General features: G+C 40.8%; 2 protein-coding genes across 2 annotated transcripts; both read right to left on the bottom strand.

The window, feature by feature from the left end:
* Positions 1–1,106: 1,106 nt before the first annotated feature.
* LOC147425386 (uncharacterized) lies at positions 1,107–1,795 on the bottom strand. Its single transcript, XM_086500050.1, has 2 exons — positions 1,429–1,795; positions 1,107–1,352 (listed from the first exon to the last, which is right to left on the bottom strand). Exons 1-2 carry the CDS (start codon positions 1,793–1,795, stop codon positions 1,171–1,173), a joined length of 549 nt encoding a protein of 182 aa, XP_086356176.1. The 3' UTR covers positions 1,107–1,170.
* A 9,473-nt stretch (positions 1,796–11,268) lies between these two features.
* LOC147425385 (uncharacterized) lies at positions 11,269–14,014 on the bottom strand. The gene is made up of 3 exons (XM_086500344.1): positions 13,836–14,014; positions 12,659–12,717; positions 11,269–11,506 (listed from the first exon to the last, which is right to left on the bottom strand). Exons 1-3 carry the CDS (start codon positions 13,960–13,962, stop codon positions 11,420–11,422), a joined length of 273 nt encoding a protein of 90 aa, XP_086356470.1. The 5' UTR covers positions 13,963–14,014; the 3' UTR covers positions 11,269–11,419.
* Between the last annotated feature and the right edge of the window lie 495 nt (positions 14,015–14,509).

Genomic DNA, 14,509 nt, shown 5'->3' with positions numbered 1-14,509 from the left:
GCTGAGTAATTCTCCATTTACATCCATCGACAAAAAAATACATCGACAAAAGTCGCCCACTTCACAGACTTTATGAAGCTTTCTTTTTATATAAAAAATATGTTCCTTTCTTCTTGAAAAAGTCAATCCGCCATTTCCAATAAAAACGACGCACATAAGTGTCGTCAGGTTGTCCGTCTGTACAAATTACAGTCCTCTTTGTATACTCAATTCTGTCCTAAGAGTACAACCAGTGTGCCAGCTAGTTTATGACAGTGGTTGACAGAAAACAGGCGCGCAATTCTTTAGACTGGTTTTCTAGCTTGGGAAAAACAAGAAATGACCCCAATGGATTAAACATTAGCTTATATCCAGAATCATCAAAGATAAGTGTGTCAGGTGGTAGGTCAGGAAACTTTTCGAGATTCTTGTGGAACACCGGTTTATCTGTCGCACCCAATTTAAAAGGGGCCCTTATGCACTGCGCCTGACTTACCACTCTATTGAATCTTTTGTGGTGGTCAGGGAACAGTGTTGCTAGCGTGTGTTTGAGCTTCTCAAACTCGCAGCAGCTCCATATCCACACTTCAAACCATCTGAAACAAAAATTCAGAAACACTTCTGCATTGGGCCTTACCCAAAACTGTGTATCCCCTTCAACAACATACCGCATTTCTTGCCAGTGGGGCAATTCTTCACCATATTTTCCATCAAATTTCTTGAGCAGTAATCCATTAAGGTCCAAAATGAGAACCCTACACTGGACGCTCAAGGGAGGTGGTGGCCTTGGCCATATCAATGGGATTCTTTTAATTATTCTATACCATAGAGGAAACACGAGCACTGCAGGAGACAACACGCAATTCCATATTGCACGAATGTCAGCCCTGCCATTCTGCTTGTCATCCCTGAACCTATTTGCAAGGCACCATTCTTCAACTGAAAACATATATGCAGATGCAAAATTACACAAGACTCAAATTTAAATATGCAATCAGGACATATCTATAGATTGAAATCATACAATAAAAACACACAATGTTCAAAAATTAGGCACAAGATGAAAGAGACGTCAAATGAGAAAGAAAGTTATATTAATTTCAGAAGTGGTTACATAGAAAGAAACATAGGGGGCGCAAACTATAATCTTTTGTAGGCTCTAGGTTTAGGGTCAGAACTTGTGCCGGTATTCTACATCTCCTTAGTGTCTTCTATGTCCATCTCCTCTTCTGGCTGCCCCTGGGTCTCTTCCTCTTCCTTGCTTTTTTGCTCCATTTCAGGCTTCTCATCTCCAGTCTTCTCGATTTTTTTTCTTTTTGCCTTTCTTATATGCTGAGCAAGGGTCTCCTTGCGACTTCCCTCCAGCCTGACATCTACATGACCATCATCTTTAAAAAGCTGTGCAGCAAAAGATCACTTATTAGAGCCATAATCAATGAAAAAACTTACTCTTGCCACGTTGGCCTCGTTTTCTCGGGGTCTTTGATCTTGTCACCCGCACGCCAGTGTCTAACAACACATCGTCTTCCTCATTCTGGGTTTTCCCTTCAGCACCAGTCGTACTCTGCTCCTTTACCTCAAAGCTTTGTTCTTCTTCTGTTGTTTCCGAAATAGGTTTTTGAGCATTACCAGGGACATTTTCATCAAGCAATACCTCCACAGGTGTCTTGTATGCAGGCGTCGCTGCATCGTTTCCTATGTCTTTACCGGCAGTAGTTCTGAAGCAGCTTGACTTTGAAAAAACATCAGAGAAGAAAAAGATCAACCACCTGAAAAAACATGAGAGAAGACAAAAATCAACCACCTGATTACCCATTGAAACAATTTTCTCACCTATTTTTGGGCATGGTTCAACTGGCTTCTTCTTTAGCAGGGATTGGTCTTCTGCAGAAATAACTCCGGGGCAATCCTTAAGCATGCACTTTCCTTTCTCGGCCAAGTGAGCATAGTAGAATGCATGGTATGCATGTGAACAAGGCAATAGAACAACATGGCTTGAGCGATTGTGATCATGAATTTTTACACCACAAGCATTGCACACATCAATGAGAACAACACTATGTCCAGGAGCTGAAACCCGTGCAGGCAAGACTATGGTTTCAGGTAGCATTGGTTGACTAATCATGTCTGTCACAAACGTGACATAGAGACCAAAGGTTTCCTCACAGTCCAAGCATTTGGATAATTCTTCCTGCAGGCAAGAGACCTCTGTTATCAGAAAATGTCAAACAAGTATAAAATCGGTATGAATGCTTGAAAATTGGTATAATGATGTTATCATACCGGTATGATTACATCCTGCCAGTATGATGTTATCCCACCGGTATAATGCTATTATATTGGATAGTATAACATCATACCGGTAGGATAACATTCGGTAACATCATACCGATAGGATAACATCCGGTAACATCATAGCGGTAGGATAACATTATACCGGAAGCATAACATCAACCCGGTTGGATTTTATCATACCGGTTGGATCTAACCATACCGGTGGGATGTAACCATACCAGTAGGATGTTATCATACCGGTAGGATTATATCCTAAATCCTACCGGTAAGATAACCTCCTACCGATAGGATATAATCATATCAGTAGGATGTAATCATACCGTTAGGGTATAATCCTACCGGTATGATAACATCCTACCGGTATTGTCATCTACCCTTACCGAATATGATATAATCCTACCGGTATGAAAAATCATACCGTATGGTACTTTGCAGGTATTATACTACAATCAGATGGAGTTAAAAGCATACATGTGCCTGCTGTAGGGTGGCTTTTGCTTGGTCAAATTTTTCTTGCAGGCTGTCAAGCAAGCCTGTTGGTACATTGGCATCGTCAGGGAAGTGCATTCAGATGGTGTCAAGGGCACCCTCGCAACAGTGCACATCAGCAACAGATTTGACCACCACTGAATCCTTAGCCTTCGGACACTCGGCTGATACATTGTCATGAGATTTTCTAACCTCAACAAGAAGTTCTTGCAAGGAAGTGGATACTTCAACACTAACGCAGACTGATTGGTCGCAAAAATTCCACTTGCGACTGGTGTACTTCCGGATGGGGTATTTACTAAGAAGATGGCAGAACCACTTGGGGTTCCTGTGGATACTTGGGAAGTCTCTAACTTCCATTGTTCTCTTTTCCTATCTAAGTGACCTTCATTGGTCACATTCTTCACCACCTCAGATGCAAACTCAGCCCACTTTACCGGACCTATGCATACGAAATAAACATATCCGCGTGCAAACTTGACTCCCAGCAGATAGTTTGGTGGTTTGGATTGGTACACCTGCTTGTAGAGCTGGTAGAGTGCCTTGTAGTGATCCGGCCTTGTTGTTTTTATCGGCACTTTTTTCTCCTTCACTGGAAGACACGTGAAAACTTTCATCCAGTCAGATATGGGCACATCTGCATCTGTCAACTTCCTAACACCTTTCCTCTCAAGACTTAACCCATATTCCCTGGCCTTTGTCATGCAGAATGCCTTTAATGGCACCTCCACATCCTTGGGGTGAACAAAGCAGCTGATTTTGGGAGGACATTGTAACTTCTGTCTCTGAACGGAATAAATCCATATTCATTACTCAATGTATTCACACCTTAGTACTCTACTACACATACAGGTCCGTTGTACACAACACACAGAGAGACAGAGAGAGGTGACATACCTTCGAATTCGTGGGAGAATGTCGGGTCTTTGTGGGGGAGACCTGTCGGGCTGCATTCCTTGGGCTCTTTCTTAGGTTGCTATCCATAGCGAAGGATAAGCAGCATGCACAGGGGGCTGTAGAGTGAGCTGAGAAAGGCACAGAAGGAGAAAGGCACTAAGATAGAGAGAAGTCACAGTCATGAAAACATTCGACTGAACATTCGTTCTGAGGTAGGCTCCACACGTGTTTTTGAATCCTCCACATGATTTTTAAGATTTTGTATCCTCCACACGATTATTTAATTCGAACAATTCTTGCCCATAACACCAGTTTCATACCCCCTAAATTTTAAGCCTCCAAAAGAAACTTTCAACCGGTTAAAATTGGGCCACCTATTCATGCATCCACCCGGAGAGGGAGAGTTCGATAGCGGCCGAAAATCGAGGGGGGGGGGTGCCGAGTCAACGAAAAGGAGGGGGGGTATAGTATATATATATATATATATATATATATATATATATATATATATATATATATATATATATATATATATATATATATAGAGAGAGAGAGAGAGAGAGAGAGAGAGAGAGAGATTCCCTAAGGCAGGTTCCCACCGTGGGATAAGGAGAGTGAGAGAGAAAGTGTGAGGTGGTGAGGGGATAAGGGGGGGAGGGAGAAAAGAGAGAGAGATAGAGAATGAGTGTGGAGAGAGAGAGAGAGAGAGAGAGAGAGAGAGAGAGAGAGAGATAGATAGATAGATAGATAGATTTTATTATCGTCCTCGGAGGTCAAATATGACCTATGGGACCAAAGTTACATGTGATGTAGTATGTGTATGGCTGATGAGTGACTCTCGATGCTCCAAAATTGTAGTGATGAGAGTCCCAGTGGAGAGCCACACTTTGGTTAGGAGAGGAAAGTGTGTAGGTCTAAGTTATGGCTGAAAATGTGAGAGAAGCAAGTTCGGATGTGATCAAAAGCTGAGCACTCTAGTAGTGTGTGGTACTCAGACTCTCAAACTTGCAGTGAGCATAATGTGCACAATCGATTTGACTCTTCTCCATTGCCCCAACGCCCTATCTCGCATGGAAGGAAATGGGAGCTAAGCCGAATTGCTGTGATAGTGCGTATCACGGACAAGGGAATAGGCTCAAGCATGTAAGTGTGAGTACGGTTTCCTCTCTCAGCGAAGAACATGGTTTTGTAGTTGGGGGCAATATAGGTGGTGTAATGTATGAAGCGTGACCCACCGGATTTGTCCCAAGACATAATACATTGGCGTTGTAGAAAAGCTTCATTCACTTGAGAGTCAATTGAAGCATCATGTAGCAAGTGTAATGCATCCCATCTCCCAAACCACTTCTTTATGTCTTGCATCCATCCCGTGCTCAAGATCTTGCTTTTATACGTCTTTTGAACTTTTTTGCTTGCTTCCCATGCAATTGTAGGAAGTCGATGTGAGGGGTTTTGACGCATCTTTATCATGTACTCCACAACCCTTTCCATGCCAATAACCTCAATTGGAAGAGATCCCGACTCAAGAAGTAGGAGCATATATGATTTTTGTGTCTTAACTTGGAGAAAGTTTGTAAGAAAACGCTTTTGGACATTCTCAAACTCTTTCCAAGTAGACTTTGAGATGCTCCCACCCCACACTTCAACTCCATAAAGAAGAACCGGTGTCACCAATGCATCAAAAAGATACTTCTTGAGAACCCAACACTTTATGTTTCCCTCATTACACATGTTCTCAAATGCATAATATGCTCTCTTTCCCGCTTCCAAACGACGCATAGCACATTCATGCCACTTGTGATTGGATGGAACCTCAAGGCCAAGGTACTTAAAGCTCTCAACAACTTCAAGTGTCTCGTTGTTGTACACAATGCATAGCTTCTCCTTATGGTTGGTTTTCACAAGCATAACCTTTGTTTTGGATTCATTTACAATCAGCCCACTATGCAAGAAAAAGTTCTCAAGGACAACCATAAGCTTTTGTGCATCTTCTAAAGTGTGTGCTAGAAGCACTACATCATCCCCATACAACAAAAGCATGATTACCGCATTGCAAATAGTGACCTCTTCAATGCCTTCTTCTTGCATAAAGTCAAGTACCATTTGTTCCAATTGATCGATGCATAGACCAAAGAGAGTTGGTGACAATGGACATCCTTGTTTAACCCCAATAGTGCTTACAAATTTTTTTGAAATTTCTCTTCCCATGCGCAATTGACAAATCACCTTCTCATAGATTCGAGAAACCGCAAGCATAAACTCACTTGGCACTTGGAGTTCTTCCATCCTTATCCACAAATTGTTACGTGGAATCATATCAAAGGCTTTTTTAAAGTCCACAAAACAACAATACAATCGCTTGCCTTTCAACCGACTTTCCTCCATGAGAACACGAAGAGTGACAAGATGATCAATGGTGTTATGGCATCGACGAAAACCCGCTTGTCCCTTTGCACGCTTGTCATTCTCTTCAGCCCAATCACTCAATTTCATCTCCATTATGCACCCAAACAACTTTGCCATAAGAGACCCAATCATTATAGTCCGGTAGTTGCTTACATTCTTTACATCCCCTCCTTTATGCAAAGGCTTAACCCAATTAGTACTCCAATCATAAGGCATACCATGTTGAAGTGCAAGGTTGAACATATCACACATCCACTCATGGGTAAAATCTCCCGTCCATTTGATCATCTCCGGCTTGATACCTTGAAGATCTCTCGCTTTGCGAGTGGCCAACTTTTCAAGCCCACCGCATACATCCTCAATAGTAAAAAAAGACGGCATACATGGGAGTGAACCATAAAATGGCATTTTTTCAGTATTTTCTTGCTCATATAATTGCCTACAATGTGTGTACATATCCACTAGACTCAAGTTACCAAAATTCTCAACCCGCTTGCCTCTCAAGTTTCTCCAAAATCTTCCACATGCATGTGCCTTTTCTTGGACTTGAAATTCTTGTTGCTTTACTTTCCATCTTCTTCTCTTCTTTTGAATCAATGTCTTGTATGTATGCAAATGACTTTGATAGTTGTCTTTGTCCATAGTTGCATCAAGCTTTATCAAGGACTTTCGAGCATCTTGACATTCTTTATCAAACCACCTTTTGCGTGATCTATCTTTGTTGATACCATGGAAATGCTTTATGGCAAAGCATTCTTCCGCACAAGAACAAATAGCTTTCTTGAAAGCTTCCCATTTAGTTTCCAATGGTGCATCACATTGAAGCTTTGTCATCCATAATTTTTGCTCAACCATTTCAATGTACATTGGTGCCCGTTTGAAATCCATACATAGTGATAACTTCTCTTTCCTTTGGCTGAGATTATCATGCTTAGTTGCTTCTCCACATGAAAGGTCAATACATAGGGTGCGATGGTCGGATTCCGGGGTCCATTGACCAAACATAAAACTCTTCATGCGATACATGATGGCTTCAGAGAGTAGCATATAGTCAATCACACTATCCCCATTATGTCTCCTACATGTAAATCCATTGGTTCCACTCCACAAAGATACACCATTGGCAATGAGCATACCCGTGCTATTACACATGTGTAAAAGTAACTTTCCATAGTGATCCGGCTCTTTCTCATCCATTGAAGTACGATCATACAAGTGAACTTCCTCCAACTCCCTTGAAATGTATGGCATATCAAATTGTTGAGTATCATGTTGCAATGTTTTTGTGCGAGCATTCATATCCCCAAATACAATAACATCACCTTCACCTTTGACATAAGCAATGTCCTCTTCCAAATCAGAAAATGGTTGATCTTTATCCATGAAAGCATAAAAGGGAGAATCATGATGAGGAATGTAGCAACCGGCTACAAAAATGGGTGCTCTTTTTGGTGTCATAATTTTCAGCCATACATAACGTTTGTACTTGTCATCTTTCACAATTGATACAAAATCTTCCAATCCTTTCTTAACCATACATGCTAACCCTCTTTGTCCTCTTCGTTGCTTGAGATTCTTTGACCACATCAATGAATGTACATTGTAATCCTCCAAGCCGTTAATCCTTTGTGTATCATGCTCCCAAGTTTCAACAAGAAGTACAACATCGGCTTTGCTTGTTAGTTCATCAATGCCAACCCTCGCATTCCATGGGTATCCATTACAATTCCAAAAGCATATTTTCAATTGTAACTCAGTCTCATAGGTCACGCATCCCTATTTGCTTGAGAGACTTGCCTCCTCCTTGGGCACATTTTCTTCATGAGAGATCTCCTTGTTTTTATTATTCTTTTCCTCATATGCCTTGCGACGCATATTTTGTTGCTTAATAGTGCGATCTTCACATACAAAACATTTTGTATCCCTCAAATAGATCCAACTATTATCAAGGATAATCTTTCGCTTGGTCTCATCCGGCATGGTGCATACAATTGGCAGTTCTCCCGAGCGAGGAGCTCCTTGCTTCCCCACTCTATGTGCTCCATAGACCATAACTCCGGACATGCCAAAGTGGGTTTTGAAGAAATCTTCAATAACAATGGCAAGAGAAGGAGGTGTCTCTAACTTCTCTTCGGGGATTCCACGAATAACAATGTTCTTGGAACGTCGCTCCCGTTCCTTCAACTCCTCCACATCTACATTCTCAACATTCTTTGTTTGAACCATAGCTTGCATGAGTGAGGAATTAGAAACCACATTGCTACCACATACATCAGCCCAAGACTTGTTTGTGCTTACATTTTTCATGTCGCATACATCCCGGCTCATAGTGTCAAATTTCTCCTCTTTCAATACATGGTCATGCTCTACTTTGCTCATCCGCTCCTTCAAAGCATTCAAGTCCACAAGAGAGCGTTTACATTCCTTGACTTCCTCTTCAAGTTGCATCAAACGTGTTGTTTGCATCTCAAGTGTCCTCTTGAGATTCTCATTCTCAACCACAAGTACCCTTAGTGTGCCATTCTCCATTGCAAGTGCTCGTAAGTCTTCTCCTTGTTTGTTTACGGTCTCTTGCAATAATACCAAGTACGCCATGATCATGGTTTCCGATGTCGTTGGTTGGGTGGTTGTGTTGCTATCTCCACACTTAGGAGATTTTGGATCATTTTTCACAATGGTTGTGGACCTTGTTGAAGAAGAAGAACCCTTGCGAGTGCCGGAAGACATTGTATGTAAAATAGGAGATGAGAATCAATTTTGTTGAACCTGTTCACTTCGAAAATGCTGCTACAGAAATGACTTCCATAACTCTAAAAATTTTTGTATTTATATCAATGCGTAGAGGACTTCGTGCTCTTCGATTGAGGCTATAGATCACCCAAATCGGAGTTCGGATGAAGAAGTTATGATCAAAAGAGTGGACTGCTGTTTACTAGGTCAAAAAACGGCTGCGTTTTTTGAGAGAGAGAGAGAGAGAGAGAGAGAGAGAGAGAGAGAGAGAGAGAGAGAGAGAGAGAGAGAGAGAGAGAGAGAGAGAGATTCCCTAAGGCAGGTTCCCACCATGGGATAAGGAGAGTGAGAGAGAAAGTGTGAGGTGGTGAGGGGATATGGGGGGGAGGGAGAAAATAGAGAGAGATAGAGGATGAGTGTGGATAGAGAGAGAGAGAGAGAGAGAGAGAGAGAGAGAGAGAGAGAGAGAGAGAGAGAGCTAGAGCTAGGTGAAGATAGGGGAGGGGTGGGGAATATTAGGCCAGTGGTCCGCCAGGGTTGGGGAAAGAAAACAGAGGGGGGGGGATATAAGGCCAAAGGGAATGTGGACGAGGGGAAGGATGGGGATAGACCGCCCACCGGGGCTGTGGTGTGGACGAGCAAAGGGAGAGAGAGAAAGAATAATTGAAGGAGAGAGAGAGAGAGAGAGAATCTACAATATATGTGGCGGCCCGCCAGAGGGTGTGATAGAGGCATCGGTGTCTTATGTAGGGACTGGGCCGGGTGATGGAGCAACAAAGTGGGAGAGAGAGAATATTGGTGGAGCCGAGCAGTAAGAGAGAGAGAAAGTCTGTCTTCTGGCAATAATGGAGAAGTGTGGCCGAACTGGCGGTGCCCCGCTAGTGGTTAAACTTAGAAGGGGGGGGGGGGGGGGGGGGGGGGGGGGGGGGTGAATGGTAAAGAGCCTTTTTTGTTTTTTTTTTCCCTCCTTTTGGTAATAAGCCTTCCCTTCCTTAGGGTGTGGTTCTCGCGGTCACGGTTTCGAAAACCGGCTGTCAGTAGGTAGAGCCACATATACATGTAACTCCTTAGGTGTGGAATCTTGTTGTTGGAGTTTTATCTTTAAAAAACCCCTGCTATGTTATTGGGGAGGAAAGCTCTTACTCTCTTTAAAAGAGGAATCAATTCCATTGAGCAAGTTGGGGACTCTAATAGCCAGCTGGTTGCCTTTTTGGTTGCCAAGAGGATGTACACATTGAGCAAAGGATTGAGGATTCCATGGGGATTGCTAGTAGCTTGTGTATTCAATCCTCAGATTCCTTGCAACCAGAATTCAACTCATAGGTTCATTAGTATACTAATGGACATCTCCTACACATACTTTCTATCAGAATTTATTGCCTGCTTCTTTAATACATGCCAGATGTGATAGAATATGGGGAATGACCAAGTGTCAACAATGGTGGATGCAGGGAATTCATTGTATATGGAAAATGCATTGTACATTTAAACATAAAGTCTTTCTTTGGATGATAATGAGTGGTGTCTTACCTATTGGTGAATTGTTAGCCAGGAGGAATGTAATGAATGGCATGTACAAAAAATGTAATAAAATGGAATCTATGAGACGTATGTTCCTTGAGTGTAGGTTGGTCAAAAAGTGATGGAAAACCCTGCGAGAGTATTGTATGCTTTGCCAGAAAATTAAGATAAATAAGTTACAATTTTTGTTTGGCATTATGCACTCAATTGATAGTGGTTTGGATCTATGTTTGATGTATGTCAAAATATGGATGCTCTCCTTTATATGGCAAGTAAGAAATGCTGGCGTGTTTGATAAGTGTGATCAAGAAATTCGATTTCCATGGGGATTTTCGAAAACCAAAGTAGTGGAAAACTATGTATCATTGCCTCAATCCACACAGAGGTAGATGAGAAGGTACATAGATCCTCTCTGAGAGATAAAAAGCTGTAACATAAAAATGTAATATAGACAAAGAGGTTTTCTCAGAGAGAGAGAGAGAGAGAGAGAGAGAGAGAGAGAGAGAGAGAGAGAGAGAGAGAGAAGATGCATTCCAACCTAGGCGTTAGAGGCCTTACAACCAAGGCTCTCGCTTGAAAAAGCATTTTCATCATCTAACAATATCATCAATACCACCATTACTTATGCCAATATTGCTTGTAATGCTTGTAGTATTGGATAAGTCCCCCATGACATTGTGAGTAATAGTTTTCATGATACTGGTTCCATCTGGGCCCTTGTAGCTCAATGGATAATTTTGGTAATACACACGGAACCAAAGCCAAAAAAGGTTACCGATTGTAACTTCACTTTGATTCGGAGTTACCATTTAGTAACTAGGATTTTCTTACACACTACCATATGCTAACACAATTTTCTCAAATAGTTTTCACTAGGGTTTATGTTTATTTACTCTACGTGTGTGTGTGTGTGTGTGTACGTATATATACACATAAATAAATAAATATACATCCATATAAACACCCATCTTGATTATATTTTCTTGAATATCAAACCTCCTTGCTAAAATATAAGAGTAACCATCTCAATTACAAGTGTTACCAATCGGTAGATTGACATTTTGAGAATATTATGAATGGTAATTGTATAAAAATCTCAAATTTATGGAGTCTGGCCAGAGCTGGGTCCCATTCCTCCTGGAGCTGATGGTGCTGTTGTGCTACCATAATCACGAAGAACTCGATCCCTCTATAACATGAAATAAATAAGAATATATTGACTTGTAAAGAATTTGATGGATTCATGTGCACATAAAAAGTGACACGCCATAACAACTATTGCCGTCTTTGTGTGTGTATGTATAGGGCACACATATAGGGTAAAGCCTCTTTGCTCCTTATAAATCAATGAAACCCGCACTAGGCAATGGTCGAAACATACATACATAAAGATACCACATACATATGTGCACTTTTCTATTCTATGATAATATACAAAAGATTATATGATTTTGTGAGATGTTTTGTATCCAAGTTTGCATATTATTTTCTTTTGCATTACTCCCACTATGAGTTTGTATAGTATAAAAACAAAAAAGAATTACATAGAAATCCATGCTCGGAGCAAACCGTGGATACATAAGACAATATCATCAAAGTTTGGCTTTACAGAGAGCCCCCTTATAACTATATCGAGAGATTCATAAAAAAAATTTAGTTGAAAATTCACCAAAATTTGAATTTGTTTTCTCAAAATTTTCATAAAAGATCTTTGACTTCTTAAAGAGATGTTTTTGTCCTGTTTATCAATGCTTTTTCTAATAGATAATGGATGTCAATCTTATCCTTAGTAAAAGCCTAGTTTTTATGCTGCTAAAAATAATGAGTAAATGTATTTTCAAAAATGTAGATCAAGAGGCCATTATTGGTTCATCAAAGCTCGTATCAAAGATTTGGGATGTTTTAATAAAAATCTCAAAAGTGATTCTTGAGGTTATAGGGTAAAGGGGCCAATAACGAATTGAAGTCCAAAAGATGGCCACCTTCAAAGTAAATGGAAAATACCACCAAAAAATTATGAGAATTAGGATTGGGATGGCATTGGGAATGGCAAGAGCTTAATATGGGCTATCTTTTTGTATCAATTTCATTCAAAATTATCAATCCTATTAAATAATTCATATCATTCAAGATTGAATGTCCCTCTGTTTTAAGTGGCCTTATATTGGCCCCTTTATCCTAAACCAAGAGGGAACAAATTAATTTTGGGATCTAGTCTTGCATAAGTTTTGTGAATCACGCTACATTTTGAAATTTCGACATGCACAGAGAACTCGTCACCACAACATAAGACGTGAAATGAGATTATAAACCAAATTGTGTTCTTCTTGAAGATACATACTCTGTGTTTATGGTTGTCATGAAGAGGGAAGATGCTATCTCCGTTAATTTGTTTTCGCCCTGCATTCGCAAATTGCAATACAAAACATATGAGAGAGAGAGAGATGGTAAGTTTTAATGTCATAGGAACCCACTCACACATATGAGAGAAAGGTTATGGAGTTTCCTCGTCTCATTCTCACAAACCCACTCACACAGAAGAGAGAATTTTTTTTATTTGGGCCAAACTCACAATAGTGAGTGGCAGAAAATGTATTAAAGCCAAAAAAAACAATAACAAATGAGAGAAGTTTTAACCAGTTTCCTATTCTTATTCTTACTCTCTCTCTCTCTCTCTCTCTCTCTCTCTCTCTCTCTCTCTCTCTCTCACAGAAGCCCACACTCATATAAAAGAAGCAAGGACAAACCTCAAAGATCTATCCATCCAATGAGTTTTGAACTCACTAAGACGCTCACTAATTTCGTGTGTAAATTGTGACAGAAGTGTGGTTGTCTAGTTGGCTGTAAAATACAAGGCTCGAATTTTCGGGTCTGGCTTCCAACCATGCTCACCCAAGAAGGGGTCGCCACATCATCACACACTCCTGCAAGGAGGTGACTGAGCTGGTTGGCTGCCTTTATTGTGCTCAGCACAAGAGAGTGTGTATGTATTATACCACCCGAGAGAGAAAGAGAGAGGGGGAGAGAGTGTCCGATGAGTTTTGAACTTAATACTTGTTACAAAAGGGGGATTACTTCAGGCCCTTTATAGATGTTGCAGGGAACTGCACCCTCAACCTTTGTCTTCTAAAGAACTCCTAATAGGCATGTGTAAGGATATACCACTTTGGAATGTATGGAGATTCTCCTGGAAAAATGAGGACAATACACCAACATTTGTATACCAACTTAAGAAACTCATTTTCTTTTGCCTCGGAAGGATTAAAGGAGTTTACAATCTACCTCTATTCACCCTGCGGAGAAAGTATAGATGGAAAGTTTTGGAAGGACCTAACGTTGAAATACTTCTCTAGAGAGCGTCTTGTTATGGCTGAAACTAGGCCTAGATTTGTATTGTAATTTCTTTTATGTTTATGGGATGCCTCTCTCCCCACGTGTGAGACAAGGTTGTATTTGCTTTTTTTCTTTTCTTTAATCAATTCTAAAAAACGAGATAGCGAGAGGGACAGAGAGTGTACCTACTATAACAAGATGTCGACGAGCAGCTGTGCAGTGCTTGAAAGCCGCAATTATGGCTACGCAGAGTATCATCACCACCAACAAGAGGCAAGAGAGTCTATGACATGAGGAAGAGCTTGCCGCCATGACCAGCGCTCGCTAGCTCGCTCGCTCTCTCTCTCTCTTTCTCTTTCTCTGGACTCTCTCTCAATTTCAACAGAGGGATGAGTCAGACGAATTGACCCGACTGCTTAAAGTTAAGGGAGTACGATCACCAGAAACACTTTTGACAACTCTCAGAATGAGGACACTTAACATACCTCTTCCCCCAACCAGTGAAAATAAATAAAAGCAAACTTGAAATTCTCCCCTTTTCTAGGTCAAAATTTGAAGCTTTTGCCAGTAATTACACTACAACTTGTGTAAATTTCCGGGTTTTCTTAAAGACAAGCTCGAAATCTAACCCGGATTTTACAATTTCAGCCTGTTAAAATACCTTGGACCCTGTTTTTTTCTAGCACTGAAGCAGAACTTTACTCTGAATGTTTCATTTTTGTTCCCAACACAAGCTTGAAATCTAACCAGGATTTTGAAATTCTAGCCAGTCAAAAATACACAAAAGGTTAGTTTATTGTGAACACTAGATATGAGAAATAGGAGCCACATAGTTGTCGCCCACAACAAGTTAGTGCCG

The sequence above is a fragment of the Adiantum capillus-veneris genome, chromosome 25 (assembly GCF_014529385.1).
Source record: "Adiantum capillus-veneris isolate H3 chromosome 25, ASM1452938v2, whole genome shotgun sequence".
In the NCBI taxonomy this organism is placed as follows: Eukaryota; Viridiplantae; Streptophyta; class Polypodiopsida; order Polypodiales; family Pteridaceae; genus Adiantum; species Adiantum capillus-veneris.
Note: the sequence above shows the minus strand (reverse complement) of the source record. Positions and strands in the feature narration are given on the sequence as shown.

Excerpts from the sequence above, each read along its gene's own strand:
- LOC147425386 (XM_086500050.1), bottom strand. The coding sequence starts at position 1,795 with ATGGGTAATCAGGTGGTTGATTTTTGTCTTCTCTCATGTTTTTTCAGG. Across the intron at positions 1,353-1,428 it reads ACGAGGCCAACGTGGCAAGA|ATGTCAGGCTGGAGGGAAGT; the intron begins GTAAGTTTTTTC and ends ATGGTCATGTAG.
- LOC147425385 (XM_086500344.1), bottom strand. The coding sequence starts at position 13,962 with ATGGCGGCAAGCTCTTCCTCATGTCATAGACTCTCTTGCCTCTTGTTG. Across the intron at positions 12,718-13,835 it reads TCGACATCTTGTTATAGTAG|GGCGAAAACAAATTAACGGA; the intron begins GTACACTCTCTG and ends TTGCGAATGCAG. Across the intron at positions 11,507-12,658 it reads ATGACAACCATAAACACAGA|AGGGATCGAGTTCTTCGTGA; the intron begins GTATGTATCTTC and ends TTCATGTTATAG.